Source organism: Lampetra fluviatilis, chromosome 73 (genome assembly GCF_964198595.1).
Source record: "Lampetra fluviatilis chromosome 73, kcLamFluv1.1, whole genome shotgun sequence".
Classification (NCBI taxonomy): domain Eukaryota; kingdom Metazoa; phylum Chordata; class Hyperoartia; order Petromyzontiformes; family Petromyzontidae; genus Lampetra; species Lampetra fluviatilis.
This window is the reverse complement of record NC_136347.1, coordinates 1921426-1940021: the sequence shown is the minus strand read 5'-3', so window position 1 is coordinate 1940021 and position 18596 is coordinate 1921426. Positions and strand designations below refer to the sequence as shown.

General features: G+C 53.3%; 1 protein-coding gene and 1 long non-coding RNA gene across 2 annotated transcripts; both read right to left on the bottom strand.

Moving 5' to 3' along the window:
- Nucleotides 1-578: 578 nt before the first annotated feature.
- Nucleotides 579-5946, bottom strand: CKAP2 (cytoskeleton associated protein 2). Its single transcript, XM_078883835.1, has 3 exons — nt 5664-5946; nt 1915-2125; nt 579-671 (listed from the first exon to the last, which is right to left on the bottom strand). The coding sequence occupies exons 1-3, from the start codon at nt 5858-5860 to the stop codon at nt 579-581; spliced, it is 501 nt and encodes a 166-aa protein (XP_078739961.1). The 5' UTR covers nt 5861-5946.
- Nucleotides 5947-8821: 2875 nt separating this feature from the next.
- LOC144953241 (uncharacterized) lies at nt 8822-12576 on the bottom strand. Its single transcript, XR_013640781.1, has 3 exons — nt 12444-12576; nt 10840-10942; nt 8822-9146 (listed from the first exon to the last, which is right to left on the bottom strand). It is a non-coding gene; the product is annotated as an uncharacterized LOC144953241 (long non-coding RNA).
- Nucleotides 12577-18596: the final 6020 nt, after the last annotated feature.

Below are 18596 nucleotides of genomic sequence, written 5' to 3'. Positions count from 1 at the left end.
ACCGACCCACCCACCCACCCCCCCACCGACCCACCCACACACCCACCGACCCACCCACCCACCGACCCACCCACCCACCCACCGACCCACCCACCCACCCCCCCACCGACCCACCCACCCACCCACCCACCCCCCCACCGACCCACTGACTCACCCACACACCCACCCACCTGTGCTTTGGCCGCCACGGCCGCCTCGAACTCAGCCACGACGTCGCTGGCCGTGCCCCAGATCCCCGCCATGGCCGCCCGGCTCAGCCAGAAGGCCGCGTGGCCACGGGCCCCGGGGAACCCGCTCTGCAGGGCGGCCACGCGGCCACGCGCCTCCTCCTCCTGTAGCTCACCCTGTGACACACACACACCATACACACACATTACTATACACTACTACACTATACACTACTACACTACACTATACACTACTACAGCCAGAAGGCCACACGGCCACGCGCCTCCTCCTCCTGTAGCTCACCCTGTGTACAACACACACACACCATACACATTACTACACACTATACACTACACTATACACTACTACACTATACACTACTACACACTACTACACTACACTATACACTACTACAGCCAGAAGGCCGCGTGGCCACGGGCCCCGGGGAATCCGCTCTGCAAGGCGGCCACGCGGCCACGCGCCTCCTCCTCCTGTAGCTCACCCTGTGACACACACACCGTACCGTACATCACTACTACACTATACACTACTACACTATACACTACACTACAGCCAGAAGGCCACGCGCCTCCTCCTCCTGTAGCTCACCCTGTGTACAACACACACCGTACACATTACTATACACTACACACTACTACACTACACACTACTACACTATACACTACACACTACTACACTACACTATACACTACACTACAGCCAGAAGGCCACGCGGCCACGCGCCTCCTGCTCCTGTAGCTCACCCTGTGACACACACACGGTACCGTACATCACTACTACACTACACTATACACAACACTACAGCCAGAAGGCCACGCGGCCACGCGCCTCCTCCTCCTGTACCTCACCCTGTGACACACACACACACACTGCTCTACACCACTACTAGACTACATTATACACTACTACACTACTACACTATACACTACTACACACTACTACACTACACACTACTACACTATACACTACTACACTACACTATACACTACTACAGTATACACAATACACCACTACACTACACTATACACAACCACAGGGGCACTCCCCCCCCACCCACCCACCCTAATCCCCACCACCCCACCCACACACCCACCCCCCTACCCACTCCACACCACCCACCACCCACCCCACTCCACCCACCCACCCCCCCACTCACCCACCCACTCCACCCCCACCCACCCACCACCCACCCACCCACCCACCCCACTCCACCCACCCACCACCCACCCACCCCACCCCACCACCCCACTCCACCCACCCACCCCCCCACTCACCCACCCACTCCACCCACCCACCACCACCACCCACCCACCCCCCCCACACCACCCACACACCCACCCACCACCCACCCACTCACCCACCCACCAACCCCACACCCCACCCACCCACACCACCCACTCCACCCACCCACACCACCCACCCCCCCACACCACCCACCCCCCCACACCACCCACACACCCACCCACTCACCCACCCACCCACCTCACACCCCACCCACACCACCCACCCCACCCCCCCCACTCACCCACTCCACCCACCCACCCCACCACCACCACCCACCCACTCCACCCACCCACCCCACCCCACTCCACCCACAAACCCCACACCCCACCCACCCCACACTCCACCCACCCCACCACACTCCACCCACTCACCCACCCACCACCCCACCCACCCCACCACACTCCACCCACTCACCCACCCACCACCCCACCCACCACCCACCTTCTGCAGGGCGTCTTGAAACCCGAGGAACCCGACCCTCATGGCCTCCGCCACCTCGGCCTCCTCCTCCTCCTCCGCCATCGCCTCCCAGAAGGACGCGTTGGTGGCGGGTGCCCGCCGGGGCGTGCGGAGCCCCCCCAGCGGCCTCACCTGGGCGGGCCGCTTGCTCAGCGTGCGGCCGTGTTGGGCCTGCCACGCGGCTAGGCGAGCCCTGGTAGAGGCCGCAAAACGGCGGCAAAACGCGGACAACCGCGGTGGTTAGGGGATGACGTTGACGGGCTACGACCTCGCACGCTCGCTCACTCACTCGCTCTCTAAGTCACTCTCTCGCTCTCTAAGTCACGCTCACTCGCTCGCTCTCTAAGTCACTCTCTCGCTCTCTAAGTCACTCGCTCACTCTCGCTCGCTCTCTAAGTCACTCTCTCACTCGCTCTCTCGCTCACTCACTCACTCGCTCGCTATCTCACTCACTCACTCACTCACTCACTCTCTCACTCTCTCTCTCACTCACTAACTCTCTCTCGCGCCGTGCGGAGCGGCCACACCGAGTGGTCGCTCCTGCTCTGCCAGGTGAGCGGATGGAGGCCTGGGCTCAGGTGAGAGCCTGAGCCTGGCCTAGAGAGAGGTGAACGGGGGAGAAACGCGCCGTCTCATCGTGGCGTTTTCTCCCCGCTCTTAGTGATAACATCGTCGTTTTTATTACTGTTTGTCGGGTGTCTTTCTGTTGTTATTTGTGTTGCTGCTGCGCTGCTGCCATGAGAGTGCCATGGTCTCAGCCCAGCAGCACGGAGGCCCTCACAGACCTGCATGGCTTCCGTTGCTTCCCACCGTCGAAGACGTCGCCTGAGGACGTCGCTGCCGTGGTGGCGGTGCACACCGGGCTGGCGGCTGTCCGTGTGGTGCAGCGAGAGAGACGTGGTGTACGTGGTGCACGTGGCCTCGTGGTGCACGTGGCCTCGTGGTGCACGTGGCCTCGTGGTGCACGTGGCCTCGTGGTGCACGTGGCCACGTGGTGCACGTGGCCTCGTGGTGCACGTGGCCTCGTGGTGCACGTGGCCTCCTGGTGCACATGGCCTCGTGGTGCACGTGGCGCCGACGGTACGAGTCACCATCACGGGCACCCCGCCGTTCATGACCAACGAGAAGCTGGTGGGAGAGCTGCAGCGCTACGGCACGGTGGCCTCCAGCGTCGTGCTGCTGCCATGAGGCACATCATGTCCGGGGCAAAGGCAGGTGCTCCTCCTAACATTAAAAGGTGGACGCACCGAGCTGGACGTGGCCATCAAGCGCGCCGCTGGAGGCCGCGTCCACACGGTGTACCGGGCGACAATCGCGCCACGCTGCTACGGCCGTGGCGGCGTGGGACACCTGAGGAGGGACTGCTCGGCAAGGACCAAGGAGGGTGTGGCGGGGTCTGGTGGAGCAGTGAGGGGGGAGACAACGCCCACGCTGCAGCTGAAACAGCGGGAGCAGCAGCAGCGAGAGCACCTGCTGCAGACGTCGCCGCAGGAGCAGCAGCAGCAGCAAGGTGGTGCCGACTCTGTGCCGGAGCACAGAGTCGGCACCGGTGAAAGGAACCGACGACGACGATGGCGGAGGGTTCTCCGTCATCAGGAGCGCGAAGAGGAGCGCGAGGAGTATGAGCAGGAACGGGAAGGGCCGGCTCAAGAGGGCGGCCACAGCTGGCGACATCAACCAGCCAGCCGGCTGCCCGCTGGAGACGGAGGCCATGGAGGCCACCGGCGACGCGAACCCGGCGGACGCGACCAAGCCGAGAACGTGATCGCCGAACCCGACCTCACCCCCCCCCGGCGACTGGAGGACAGCGCCAGCGCCGTGCTGAGCAGCGCTGTAGCACCCCCCCCCCCTCGCTCGACCCGGAGGGGAGCGCGGAGCCCGAGGTGACCGGGGAGGGGGCGGCCACGGAGCCCGGTGTGCCGAGCCGCGTCGTGGCTCCGAGGAGCGACCTCCCGTCGCGTCGCGAGGTGGGGCGACAAACCCAAGGGCTTAGAGGAAGGTGAACTGACTTGGGACCGAGCCTGGTGAGGTCCCGGCGCCGGGAGGGTCGGTGGATGCGACAGGGTGGGCCGCGAGGCTTGAGAGGGTGAGGACTCTGAGGAGGATTGGGACAAGGCGGAGTACCCCCGAAAGCTCAGAGGTTGGAGGAACGAGGCTTGGCCGGGGGGGGGGGTACACGCCCAGAGGCCTCCTCTCGTGGTGGAGGAAGGCGGACAGAGGGAAAAAGGGGAATGTGGCGAGGGAGCTGACAAAAGCTTTCCCCGATAGGCGCTCCGTTGCGGATGTGGTTTTTGGACGTGAGATGGGACCCATACGGGTATGGGTACGGCGAGCGGGAGATCGAGCGGATAATGGATTTAATGGACAAATCGGAGCCGTTCCCCGCCAGTTTCGACGACGAGGGGAAAGAGTCCTCTTGGTTCTTTCGGTAAAGTCACGTAGAAGGGAAGTAATAAAATAATAAAAATAAAACACAATAAAATAATTCTCACGACGTTTCGGCCACAACGCAAGCAGCCGTCCTCAGGTGAAAACCAGGTCCGTCGGGGCGACAGAGTCTGAATGAAACATCACACGAGCTTGGAGCATATATATAAGCTGGGCGCCTTGACAAAGGAATTTGCATATCAAGAGGAATTTAGCATATTTATGGGAAATGCAGGAATGTGATTAGTATTACATATGCATGTGCATTATGCAGGATTAACAGCATCAAAGGGAGCTGCAGCTGCAGTTTTATTGTTTTTTATTTTTATTATTTTATTACTTCCCTTCTACGTGGTGACTTTACCGAAAGAACCAAGAAGATGAATCCCTGCAGTCACGAAAGCTTTAAATCTAAGGGAAAGAGGACGAGAGGATGGCCTGGGCGAGGGAGGTCAAGGAGAGAGGGAGGCCATGGAGGCCAGCGGCGACGCGCGGGTGAAGGCGGCGACCGAGGAAGAGAAACAGCCGGACCCGGCCTCGCCTGTTTCGTCTTCGCAGGGGAGCGAGGTGAGAGTCGCCAAGGAGTGGCGACTCAAAGAGACGGATGGAGAGGCCGACGAGCTGGCCTCCGTTGCCGAAGACGGAGTGCTCTCCCCCGAGTGTCTCCTCGGTTTCTTGAAGTGGTCGTACGGGAGGCGAAACATCCGCGTGCGGGACAGCTTCCCCGATAGACAGAACTTCACGAGAATGGCCCGGAGTGTGGTCCAGGACCCGAGTACATTCGGATACAGTCGCCAGGAGATTTTCCGGGTTGAAGCCTTGATGAGCAAGGTCCGAAAACAGCCACCATCTCCCCCCCCATCACCCCCTTCTCCCCGAGGCGTTGAAAAGGACACCACTACCGTCAGCCGGGGAGGAGGGTGAGGAGGTGGGAGCGGAAGAGCTGCTCTGCCAGGCGAAATGGTGTGAGCGCCCGGATGACGAGCACACCGGACGCTGGCTGTGAGCGGTGGCGATGTGGTGCGTGATGATGTTGTACAATCATTGTTGCCATAAAGGCAGGAATACTGAATGAACTGGAATATTCCAGCGCAATTTGCGCTGGTCAAATAAAATTATAAAAGTCAAAAAGTCTCTCTCACACTCGCCCTCTCTCTCTCTCACCCTCTCTCTCGCCCTCTCTCACTCTCTCTCATTCACTCACTCTCTAAGTCACTCACTCACTCGCTCTCTCACCCTCTCTCACCCTCACTCTCTCTCTCGCCCTCTCTCTCACACACTCTCTCTCACCCTCTCTCTCTCACCTCCGCTCTGCGACCTGGGCCTCGCGTCCCTTCAGCGTCTTTCCGCCTGTAGCTTGAGATGCCGGGCCGCCTGTAGCTTGAGATGCCGGGCTGCCTGTAGTCCGGCTCACTCCCTTCGTGGATGGTCTGCCTGTCGTCTGAGTGGACATTCTGCCTGTCGCCTGAGTGGACAGTCTGCCTGTCGTCTTAGTGGACATTCTGCCTGTCGTCTGAGTGGACAGTCTGCCTGTCGTCTGAGTGGACGGTCTGCCTGTCGTCTGAGTGGACAGTCTGCCTGTCGTCTGAGTGGACAGTCTGCCTGTCGTCTGAGTGGACGGTCTGCCTGTAGTCTGAGTGGACGGTCTGCCTGTCGTCTGAGTGGACGGTCTGCTTGTCGTCTGAATGGACGCTCTGCTTGTCGTCTGAGTGGACGGTCTGCCTGTCGTCTGAGTGGGCAGTCTGCCTGTAGTCAGAGTGGGCAGTCTGCCTGTAGTCTGAGTGGGCAGCCTGGCTGTTGTCTTAGTGGGCAGTCTGCCTGTAGTCTGAGTGGACAGTCTGCCTGTAGTCTGAGTGGACGGTTTGCCTGTAGTCTGAGTGGACAGTCTGCCTGTCGTCTGAGTGGACATTCTGCCTGTCGTCTGAGTGGACAGTCTGCCTGTCGTCTGAGTGGACAGTCTGCCTGTCGTCTGAGTGGACGGTCTGCCTGTCGTCTGAGTGGGCAGTCTGCCTGTAGTCTGAGTGGACAGTCTGCCTGTCGTCTGAGTGGACGGTCTGCCTGTAGTCTGAGTGGGCAGCCTGGCTGTTGTCTTAGTGGGCAGTCTGCCTGTAGTCTGAGTGGACAGTCTGCCTGTAGTCTTGCCTGCAGTTTGTGTGGTCAGCCGGCCCGTGGATAGTCTGCCTGTTGTCCGAGTGAGCTGTCTGCCCGTAGTCTGAGTGGACAGTCTGCCTGTTGTCCAAGTGAGCTGTCTAGCCATTGCCTGAGTGGACCGCCTGCCTGTGGACAGCCTGCCCTTCGCTAGTGACGATGGCGTGCATGTTGAAGATGGTTTGCCTGTAGTCTTGGGGGACAGTCTGCCTGTTGTCTGAGTGGGAAGTCTGGCTGTTGTCTTGGGGGACAGTCTGGCTGTCGTCTTGGGGGACAGTCTGGCTGTCGTCTTGGGGGACAGCCTGCCTGTAGTCTTGGGGGACAGTCTGGCTGTAGTCTGAGTGGACGCTCTGCCTGTCGTCTTGGGGGACAGTCTGCCTGTAGTCTTAGTGGCCTGCCTGCCTGTAGCCTGAGTGGACAGCCTGCCTGTCGTCTTGGGGGACAGCCTGCCTGTAGTCTTGGGGGACAGTCTGGCTGTCGTCTTAGTGGTCACTCTGCCTGTAGTCTGAGTGGGCAGCCTGGCTGTCGTCTTAGTGGACAGTCTGCCTGTAGTCTGAGTGGGCAGCCTGGCTGTTGTCTTAGTGGGCAGTCTGGCTGTTGTCTGAGTGGCCACTCTGCCTGTCGTCTTGGGGGACAGCCTGGCTGTTGTCTTAGTGGGCAGCCTGGCTGTAGTCTGAGTGGCTACTCGGCCTGTAGTCGATGTGGTGCGTGATGATGTTGTACAATCATTGTTGCCATAAAGGCAGGAATACTGAATGAACTGGAATATTCCAGCGCAATTTGCGCTGGTCAAATAAAATTATAAAAGTCAAAAAGTCTCTCTCACACTCGCCCTCTCTCTCTCTCACCCTCTCTCTCGCCCTCTCTCACTCTCTCTCATTCACTCACTCTCTAAGTCACTCACTCACTCGCTCTCTCACCCTCTCTCACCCTCACTCTCTCTCTCGCCCTCTCTCTCACACACTCTCTCTCACCCTCTCTCTCTCTCTCACCTCCGCTCTGCGACCTGGGCCTCGCGTCCCTTCAGCGTCTTTCCGCCTGTAGCTTGAGATGCCGGGCCGCCTGTAGCTTGAGATGCCGGGCTGCCTGTAGTCCGGCTCACTCCCTTCGTGGATGGTCTGCCTGTCGTCTGAGTGGACATTCTGCCTGTCGCCTGAGTGGACAGTCTGCCTGTCGTCTTAGTGGACATTCTGCCTGTCGTCTGAGTGGACAGTCTGCCTGTCGTCTGAGTGGACGGTCTGCCTGTCGTCTGAGTGGACAGTCTGCCTGTCGTCTGAGTGGACAGTCTGCCTGTCGTCTGAGTGGACGGTCTGCCTGTAGTCTGAGTGGACGGTCTGCCTGTCGTCTGAGTGGACGGTCTGCTTGTCGTCTGAATGGACGCTCTGCTTGTCGTCTGAGTGGACGGTCTGCCTGTCGTCTGAGTGGGCAGTCTGCCTGTAGTCAGAGTGGGCAGTCTGCCTGTAGTCTGAGTGGGCAGCCTGGCTGTTGTCTTAGTGGGCAGTCTGCCTGTAGTCTGAGTGGACAGTCTGCCTGTAGTCTGAGTGGACGGTTTGCCTGTAGTCTGAGTGGACAGTCTGCCTGTCGTCTGAGTGGACATTCTGCCTGTCGTCTGAGTGGACAGTCTGCCTGTCGTCTGAGTGGACAGTCTGCCTGTCGTCTGAGTGGACGGTCTGCCTGTCGTCTGAGTGGGCAGTCTGCCTGTAGTCTGAGTGGACAGTCTGCCTGTCGTCTGAGTGGACGGTCTGCCTGTAGTCTGAGTGGGCAGCCTGGCTGTTGTCTTAGTGGGCAGTCTGCCTGTAGTCTGAGTGGACAGTCTGCCTGTAGTCTTGCCTGCAGTTTGTGTGGTCAGCCGGCCCGTGGATAGTCTGCCTGTTGTCCGAGTGAGCTGTCTGCCCGTAGTCTGAGTGGACAGTCTGCCTGTTGTCCAAGTGAGCTGTCTAGCCATTGCCTGAGTGGACCGCCTGCCTGTGGACAGCCTGCCCTTCGCTAGTGACGATGGCGTGCATGTTGAAGATGGTTTGCCTGTAGTCTTGGGGGACAGTCTGCCTGTTGTCTGAGTGGGAAGTCTGGCTGTTGTCTTGGGGGACAGTCTGGCTGTCGTCTTGGGGGACAGTCTGGCTGTCGTCTTGGGGGACAGCCTGCCTGTAGTCTTGGGGGACAGTCTGGCTGTAGTCTGAGTGGACGCTCTGCCTGTCGTCTTGGGGGACAGTCTGCCTGTAGTCTTAGTGGCCTGCCTGCCTGTAGCCTGAGTGGACAGCCTGCCTGTCGTCTTGGGGGACAGCCTGCCTGTAGTCTTGGGGGACAGTCTGGCTGTCGTCTTAGTGGTCACTCTGCCTGTAGTCTGAGTGGGCAGCCTGGCTGTCGTCTTAGTGGACAGTCTGCCTGTAGTCTGAGTGGGCAGCCTGGCTGTTGTCTTAGTGGGCAGTCTGGCTGTTGTCTGAGTGGCCACTCTGCCTGTCGTCTTGGGGGACAGCCTGGCTGTTGTCTTAGTGGGCAGCCTGGCTGTAGTCTGAGTGGCTACTCGGCCTGTAGTCTGAGTGGACAGTCTGCCTGTCGTCTTAGCGGGCAGTCTGCCTGTCGTCTTAGTCGCCACGACCGACTCGGCTCCCCCCGTCTGCGAGTTCCGTTCGGCCGCCGCCCTACAGCAGGAGCATCAGCAGCAGTAGTAGCAGTAGTAGTAGCAGCAGTAGTAGTAGCAGTAGTAGTAGTATCAGCAGCAGTAGTAGTAGCAGCAGTAGTAGCAGCAGCAGCATCAGCAGCATCATCAGCAGCATCATCATCAGCAGCATCAGCAGTAGTAGCAGCAGTAGTAGCAGTAGTAGTAGTAGCAGCAGCATCAGCAGCAGTAGTAGCAGCAGCATCAGCATCAGCAGCAGTAGTAGCAGTAGTAGTAGCAGTAGTAGCAGCATCAGCAGCATCAGCAGTAGTAGCAGCAGCATCAGCATCATCAGCAGCAGTAGTAGTAGCAGTAGTAGCAGCAGCATCAGCATCAGCAGCATCAGCAGTAGCAGTAGTAGTAGCAGTAGTAGCAGCATCAGCATCAGCAGCATCAGCAGTAGTAGTAGCAGTAGTAGCAGCAGCATCAGCATCAGCAGCATCAGCAGTAGTAGTAGCAGCAGCATCAGCATCAGCAGCATCAGCAGCGACACAGCAACAACAACCACCGTCAGCACCACCAAAACCAACAACAATCACCACCGCCAAAACCAACAACAAGTACCACCAACAACAACAAAACCATGATGATGATGATGGTGGTTGTGGTGAGTGGTGGTGATGGTAATGGCGGTGATGATGATGATGGTGAATAGTGGTGATGATAGTGGTAGTTGTGGTGATGATGACAGTGTCAGTGGTGGTGATGATGATGGTGAATGGTGGTGATGATAGTGGTAGCTGTGATGATGAGTGGTGGTGATGGTGGTGGTGATGATGATGGTGGTGGTGATGGTGATGATAATGGCGGTGATGATGATGGTGGTAGTGGTGGTGACGATGGTGGTGGTGGTTGTGGTGAGAGTCGTGATGATGGTGGTAGTGCTGGTGGTGATGATAGTGGTAGTGGTTGTTTCAGTGGTGACAGTGGTGGTGACGATAGTGGAAGTTGCGGTGATGATGGTGGTGGTTGTGGTGAGTGGTGTTGATGGTAATGGCGGTGATGATGATGGTTCTGGTGAATGGTGGTGATGATAGTGGTAGTTGTGGTGATGATGACAGTGTCAGTGGTGATGGTGGTTTTGGTAAGTGGTGGTGATGGTAGTGATGATAGTAGTGGTAGTGAGTCGTGATGATGATAGTGGTTGCGGTTGGTGGTGATGATGGTGGTTGTGGTGAGTGGTGTTGATGGTAATGGCGGTGATGGTAATGGCGGTGATGATGATGGTGAATGGTGGTGATGATAGTGGTAGCTGTGGTGATGAGTGGTGGTGATGGTGGTGGTGATGATAATGGTGATGATGATGGTGGTGAATGGTGGTGATGATAGTGGTAGCTGTGGTGATGATGGTGGTGATGGTTGGTGATGAAGATGATGGCGGTGATGATGATAATGGTGATGGTGATGATGATGGTGGTGATAATGGCGGTGATGATGATGGCGGTGATGATGATAATAATGATGATAGTGGTGATGATGGCGGTGATGATGGTGGTGATGATGATAATGGTGATGATGATGATGGCGGCGATGAGTGGTGATGATGGCGGTGACGGTTATCGTCGCTGCGGCCGCGGTTGTCGGATCAGAATCTGCGTAAATGTGTCCCGCAGGAATCAGATGAGCCGTGAAGCTCTTCATCTCCGGCGTGTCGGGGTGCTGGTGCTGCGTCTCACCCCAGCGCGGCTCTGCGAGCCACCGTGGAGATGGGTCCCGTCGTCACCGTACCACCACCGCCCTTCCTTTGCAGGAACTCCTTTAACTTTTGGAGTCTTTTCTCTGACGATGACAACGACGAAGCCGTCAACAACAACATCGACAACACCAACATCATCATCATTCTCGACATCGGCATAAATAACACCGTTTATAACAATGTCATTCACAACAGCAACGCCATTAATATCATCAACAACAACATTCGCAAAACTTCATTCAACATTCAGCAACATCATTCCCATCAAATCCACAACATTTACAATCTGAGTTACTGTCACGTTTCACCAGTGAATGACAACCAACACCGTCAGGCAAAGATCAAATCCACAACATTTACAATCGAGTATAATAAGTGGTGAAGTTAAAATAATAATAGTGTATATAAATGATGACGATGGTTTATATTCACTGCAGATTGAGTATGATAAGCTGTGTTAAGTTAAAAAATAATAGTGTATATACATTACAAATGGTTTATATTCACTGCAGATCGAGTATAATAAGTTGTGTTAAGTTAAAATAATAAAAGATGACAATAGTTTATATGCACTAACGATTGAGTATAATAAGTCGTGTTAAGTTAAAATAATATTAGTGTATATACATTACAAATGGTTTATATTCACTGCAGATTGAGTATAATAAGTTGTGTTAAGTTAAAATAATAAATGATGACAATAGTTTATATGCACTAACGATTGAGTATAATAAGTTGTGTTAAGTTAAAATAATAAAAGATGACAATAGTTTATATGCACTAACGATTGAGTATAATAAGTTGTGTTAAGTTAAAATAATAAAAGATGACAATAGTTTATATGCACTAACGATTGAGTATAATAAGTCGTGTTAAGTTAAAATAATATTAGTGTATATACATTACAAATGGTTTATATTCACTGCAGATTGAGTATAATAAGTTGTGTTAAGTTAAAATAATAAATGATGACAATAGTTTATATGCACTAACGATTGAGTATAATAAGTTGTGTTAAGTTAAAATAATAAAAGATGACAATAGTTTATATGCACTAACGATTGAGTATAATAAGTTGTGTTAAGTTAAAATATTAATGTATATAAATGACAATGGTTTATATTCACTGCAGATTGAGTATAATAAGTTGTGTGATGTAAATAAAATTAAAATTTAATTAAAACAAATTAAAACATATTTTAACTTCATTAAAACAAATAAAAACATATTTTAACTTCATTAAAATAAATTAAAACATCTTTAAATTTAATTAAAACAAATAAAAACATTTTTTTACTTAATTGAAACAAACAAAAAACATATTTTAACTTCATTAAAACATCTTTTAATTTAATTAAAACAAATAAAAACATTTTTTTACTTAACTAAAACAAACAAAAAACATATTTAACTTCATTAAAATAAATTAAAACATCTTTAAATGTAATTAAAACAAATATTTTTTTACTTAACTAAAACAAACAAAAAACATATTTTAACTTCATTAAAATAAATTAAAACATCTTTAAATTTAATTAAAACATTTTAAACAAATTAAAACATCGCGCTCTAAAGCAGTCGAACCTTGGGCCGTAAAGGCTCGCGAATTCTCTTTGCCCATCGTAGACATCGTCGGATAAGTTGTTGTTGTTGTTGTGCTGTTGTTTAGTCGTCGTAGTTGTTGTTTAGTTGTTGTTGTTGTATAGTCGTTGTTTATTTGTAGTTTAAAGTTTAAAGTCGCAAAGTTAAATCGTTAAAGTCGCAGCGAGAGTGCAAACACTCGAAGCGGCCATCAACAAATTTTGAAATCTCGCGACCGTTGACGGAACTCGCCTCCGATTGGCTGCGGGAGGCGTGATGCTCGCCTCTGATTGGCTGCGAGAGACGAGGGTGCTCGCCTCTGGTTGGCTGTAGGCCGAGGAGGGAGGGGAGGGGTGATGCTCGCCTCTGATTGGCTGCGGAAGACGAGGGTGCTCCCCTCTGATTGGCTGTAGGCCGAGGAGGGAGGTGAGGGGAGGGTTGATGCTTGCCTCTGATTGGCTGTGGGCCGAGGAGGGAGGGGGAGTGAGGGGAAGAGGTGATGCTCCCCTCTGATTGGCTGTGGGCCGAGAGGGGTGGTGGGCAGGAGAGGGGTGATGCTCACATCTGATTGGCTGTTCTCCCCCCCCTCTCCAAACACAAACTCGCCGCTGATTGGGTCTCGGGGCAGTTTGTTTTCCCGCGCTTTATTTAAACTTTCATGGGCGATTCGATTCTCGTCACGAATCAACGTTTTTCGATTCGAACACCCACCCCCGCCTGCACATGGCCTCTGAATCGATTCGATTCTAACACCCATCGGCACATTGCCTTTGAATCGATTCGATTCTAACACTCACCCACCTGCACATCGCATCTGAATCGATTCGATTACAAAACCCATCGCACCATTGCCTTTGAATCGATGCGATTCCAACACTCACCCCACCTGCACATTGTCTCTGAATCGATTCGATTCCAACATCAGACCCAGCAGGTGCCACGGGTTGACTGCTGTGCCAGGCTAGGTGCAGGTCACGGAACAGACCCAGCAGGTGCCACGGGCTGACTGCTGTGCCAGGCTAGGTGCAAGGAGGTCACGTGACAAGACCCAGGTGCCGTGGGTTGACTGAGATGAGTAGCTGATGCACCACCTGTGCCCCCTACTGTGTCAACTCTGCGTTTTACCCACCCGGCGCTTCGCTCGTTGTTGTGAGCGTCGCTCCTCTGCCCTCATTGCTGAAGGGCGACTGCCTCCCAACTGCCCAGTAGCCTCAACGTGCACCTAGCCTGGCACGGCAGCGTCCTTCACGAGCCTCCTCCTGCAGAGAGGCCGATCTTGGCACCGCTGGTACCGGCCATCGACAGGTCCACGCATCTTCTTGGTTCTTTCGGTAAAGTCACCACGTAGAAGGGAAATAATAAAATAATAAAAATAAAACATAATAAAATAATTCTCACGACGTTTCGGCCACAACGCAAGCAGCCGTCCTCAGGTGGAGAGCAGGTCTGTCGAGAAGACAGAGTCTTATTTTATGATGTTTTATTTTTATTATTTTATTATTTACATTCTACGTGATGACTTTACCTAAAGAACCAAGAAGATGAATCCCTGCAGTCACGAAAGCTTTAAATCCGAAAAAAAAAGATGATGTAGATGATGATGTTGATGATGTTGATGATGATGTTGATGATGTGAATGACGCTGTCTTCCGACAGACCTGTTCTTCACCTGAGGACGGCTGCTTGCGTTGTGGCCGAAACGTCGTGAGAATTGTATTTTATTGTTTTATTTTTATTATTTTATTACTTCCCTTCTACGTGACTTTACCGAAAGAACCAAGAAGATGAATCCCTGCTGCAGTCACGAAAGAAGCTTCAAATCGAAATTTATCTTCTTGATTCTTTCGGTAAAGTCACCATGTAGAAGGGAAATAATAAAATATTAAAAATAAAACATCATTAAATCATTCTCACGACGTTTCGGCCACAACGCAAGCAGCCGTCCTCAGGTGGAGAACAGGTCTGTCGAGTAGACAGAGTCTGAATGACACACCACAGGCTTGGAGCGTCTATTTAAGCTGCTGGGTTGGAGGGGGGAAGGGCGCCTTGACAAAATAATTTGCATATCAAGAGGAATGTAGCGTATTTATGGCAAATGCAGATATGCGATTAGCACTACTTGTGAAATGCGTAGGAGGTTTGGCGGGAGGTTTAAAGTCATGTTTTGCCCGGGTTGTTATATTTGTCTTATTGGTTCTTTCGGTAAAGTCACGTAGAAGGGAAGCAATAAAATAATAAAAACAAAACATAATAAAATAATATTTTATTATGTTTTAAAATAATAAAATAATATTTTATTATGTTTTAAAATAATAAAATAATATTTTATTATGTTTTAAAATAATAAAATAATATTTTATTATGTTTTAAAATAATAAAATAATATTTGATTATGTTTTGTTTTTATTATTTTATTACTTCCCTTCTACGTGACTTTACCGAAAGAACCAAGAAGATGAATCCCTGCAGTCACGAAAGCTTTACATCGAAATTGTTATATTTGGTCAAACATTTCAAACAGGCAGAGGTGTGGACTCGAGTCATGTGACTTGGACTCGAGTCAGACTCGAGTCATGAATTTGATGACTTGCGACTCGACTTGGACTTGCATAACAATGACTTTGTCCCACCTCTGCAAACAGGACCCTGCGGGGTGGGCTGGTAGGAATAATACTGAGTACCGGTACAGGGATATCGACCGGGTATAGAGGAGTTAAAGAAAAAATTACTGTATTCTAGTGTAACGTTAATTAAAAGTGTTTGTTTTGACAAGAAACGCTGTGAGATTTAAAGACCCCCCGACACCACCCTCAACACCAGCCCTCCCACCAGCCCTCCCACCCCCCACCACCACCCCCCCCCCACCACCCAACCCCACCACCACCACCCCACCACCCCCCACCACCACCACCCCACCACCCCACCACCCCCCACCACCACCACCCCACCACCCCCCACCACCACCCAACCCCACCACCACCACCCCACCACCACCACCCCACCACCACCACCCCACCACCCCACCACCCCCCACCACCACCACCCCACCACCCCCCACCACCACCACCCCACCACCCCCCACCACCACCCCCCACCACCACCACCCCACCACCCAACCCCACCACCACCACCCCACCACCCCCCACCACCACCCAACCCCACCACCACCACCCCACCACCCCCCACCACCACCACCCCCCACCACCACCTTCTGCACTAGGCCTCGCGAAGCCTTCTCTGCAGTAGGCCTCGCGAAGCCTTCTCTGCAGTAGACTTAGCGAAGCCTTCTGCACTAGGCCTCACGAAGCCTTCTCTGCAGTAGGCCTCGCGAAGCCTTCCCTGCAGTAGGCCTCGCGATGCCTTCTCTGCAGTAGGCCTCGCGAAGCCTTCTCTGCAGTAGGCCTCGCGATGCCTTCTCTGCAGTAGGCCTCGCGAAGCCTTCTCTGCAGTAGGCCTCGCGAAGCCTTCCCTGCAGTAGGCCTCGCGATGCCTTCTCTGCAGTAGGCCTCGCGAAGCCTTCTCTGCAGTAGGCCTCGCGATGCCTTCTCTGCAGTAGGCCTCGCGAAGCCTTCTCTGCAGTAGGCCTCGCGAAGCCTGCCGCACTAGGCCTCGCGAAGCCTTCTCTGCAGTAGGCCTCGCGAAGCCTTCCCTGCAGTAGGCCTCGCGATGCCTTCTCTGCAGTAGGCCTCGCGAAGCCTTCTCTGCAGTAGGCCTCGCGAAGCCTTCCCTGCAGTAGGCCTCGCGATGCCTTCTCTGCAGTAGGCCTCGCGAAGCCTTCCCTGCAGTAGGCCTCGCGATGCCTTTTCCGCAGTAGGCCTCGCAAAGTCTGCCGCACTAGGCCTCGCGAAGCCTGCCGCACTAGGCCTCACGCCGTGCTTTTCGTGCACAAATAAGGCGATTAAATGTATCTCGTCTCTGTGTTAATAAATGTATCTGTGTTAAAAAAACGTGCTGCGTTTCAGTAAAGTAAATTTGAAGCGAAGTTTAAAGTTTCGCCGTGAGGCGCCCGAAGCGACGGCCATCTTGTTTATTTCACAGGACGCAGGGGGAGCGGGCGGCCATCTTGTCGGACAGGGTCATGCCAAGTGTTTGCAGTAGGGGGCGATGTTGATACACGGACGGACAGACGGACGGACGGACACATTAATCTATTGGTGGTCTGGTCCACTTCGTTCCTACCAGTATAACTCGCCCCTAACGTGATAGCTGGAACTGCTTCTCTTAGGCGAGGCACGTGGTGATGTCAGCTGCTGGTGTTGATGATGTTGCTGCTGCTGCTACTGCTACTCGCAACTGCTTCTCAAGGTTTGCTCCGAGATTTATTAAATTTAGAGTTCCGCCCGCGGTTGCCTTGGCAGGGCCACAATAAATGATTTCGAGGGCCTCATACGGCCTGCGAGCCAGACGTTCCCTGCCTCTGATGTAAGGGAAGAACCCGTGGCGTCCACGCAACTCAGAGGCAAACGTGAGAGAGGCGTTTGGAACGAATCCAACTATCGTCTCGATCTTCTTGGTTCTGTCGCGAAAGTCACGTAGAAGACAGACCTGGTCTTCGCCTGAGGACGGCTGCTTGCGTTGTGGCCGAAACGTCGCGGGAATAATTTTGTTATGTTTTATTTTTAGTATTTTAAAATTGTAATTTTATTACGTTTTATTTTTATTATTTTGAAATTGTATTTTATTACGTTTGATTTTATTATTTAAAATTTTTATTTTATTATGTTTTATTTTTATTGTTTTAAAATTGTAATTTATTATTTTTATTATCTAAAAATTGTCATTTTATTACGTTTGATTTTTATTATTTTAAAATTGTATTTTATTGTTTGATTTTTATTATTTTAAAATTGTATTTTATTATGTTTGATTTTTATTATTTTAAAATTGTATTTTATTATGTTTTAGTTTTATTATTTTAAAATAGTATTTTATTATGTTTTATTTGTAGTATTTAAAAAATTGTATTTTATTATGTTTTATTTTTATTATTTTATTATTTCCCTTCTACGTGAAAGAACCAAGAAGATGAATCCCTGCAGTCACGAAAGCTTTAAATCGAAATTTATCGTCTCGATGTTGTCCGTACAGCAGATGGAGTGACACACAGGCATTTATAAAATGGTTGGTAAAAACTCGATAACTCATTAAACCGTTTGTAACTTTTTGTGCAATTGTAGCGTGTTGCCATCGTGATATATGCTGCTTTGAACACATTGTCCTGCGGAGGGAGCTGGTAGGAACGTCGGGTTGCTCGGTCAATGGCCTGCAGGGTCAACGGCGGCGTGGTGTATTCCGCAAATAAGCCCGACTGTGAGGGCGGGCACAAGCCGGCGTGAGTAGGTTGAACGTTGAGTTTTATAAGGGCACCACGGGGTGACCAGCCCCTCCCCACCCAGCCCCCAGCCAGCCCCACCCTCACCACCCAGCTCCTCCCCACCCTCCCCGCCCAGCCCCACCCCACCCACCCACCAAGCCCCACCCTCCCCACCCCACCCAGCCCCACCCCCCACCCTCCCCACCCAGCCCCTCCCCACCCTAACCACCCCACCCAGCCCCTCCCCACCCTCACCACCCAGCCCCACCCCACCCTCCCCACCCAGCCCCACCCTCCCCACCCAGCCCCTCCCCACCCTCCCCACCCAGCCCCACCCCACCCTCCCCACCCAGCCCCACCCTCCCCACCCTGCCCCCTCCCCACCCTCCCCACCCAGCCCCCTCCCCACCCTAGCCACCCCACCCAGCCCTCCCTTACCTCTCCCACCCCCTACCCAGCCCTACCCCTCCCACCCCCCACCCAGCCCCACCCTGCCCCACCCCCCACCCAGCCCCACCCCACCCTCCCCACCCAGCCCCACCCTCCCCACCCCACCCAGCCCCACCCCCCACCGTCCCCACCCAGCCTCTCCCCACCCTAGCCACCCCACCCAGCCCCTCCCCACCCTCACCACCCAGCCCCACCCCACCCTCCCCACCCAGCCCCACCCCCCACCCAGCCCCTCCCCACCCTCCCCACCCAGCCCCACCCCTCCCCACCCAGCCCCACCCCTCCAATTTTTGGATGCACGACGGACGGACGGACACAATAATCCCGTGTGGGCTGCTGTGAGCAGGAGGTGTTCCTAGCAGTGTAACATGTTTACTAGCTGAACGGTCTCC

Bases quoted from the DNA above. Each gene is read 5' to 3' on its own strand.
- CKAP2 (XM_078883835.1), bottom strand. From the start codon at position 5,860: ATGTCCACTAAGACGACAGGCAGACTGTCCACTCAGGCGACAGGCAGA. The intron at 2,126-5,663 runs GTGAGAGAGAGA...GGCCTCTACCAG, and splicing joins GCCCAGGTCGCAGAGCGGAG to GGCTCGCCTAGCCGCGTGGC. The intron at 672-1,914 runs GTGGGTGGTGGG...TGTGTGTCACAG, and splicing joins TTCAAGACGCCCTGCAGAAG to GGTGAGCTACAGGAGGAGGA.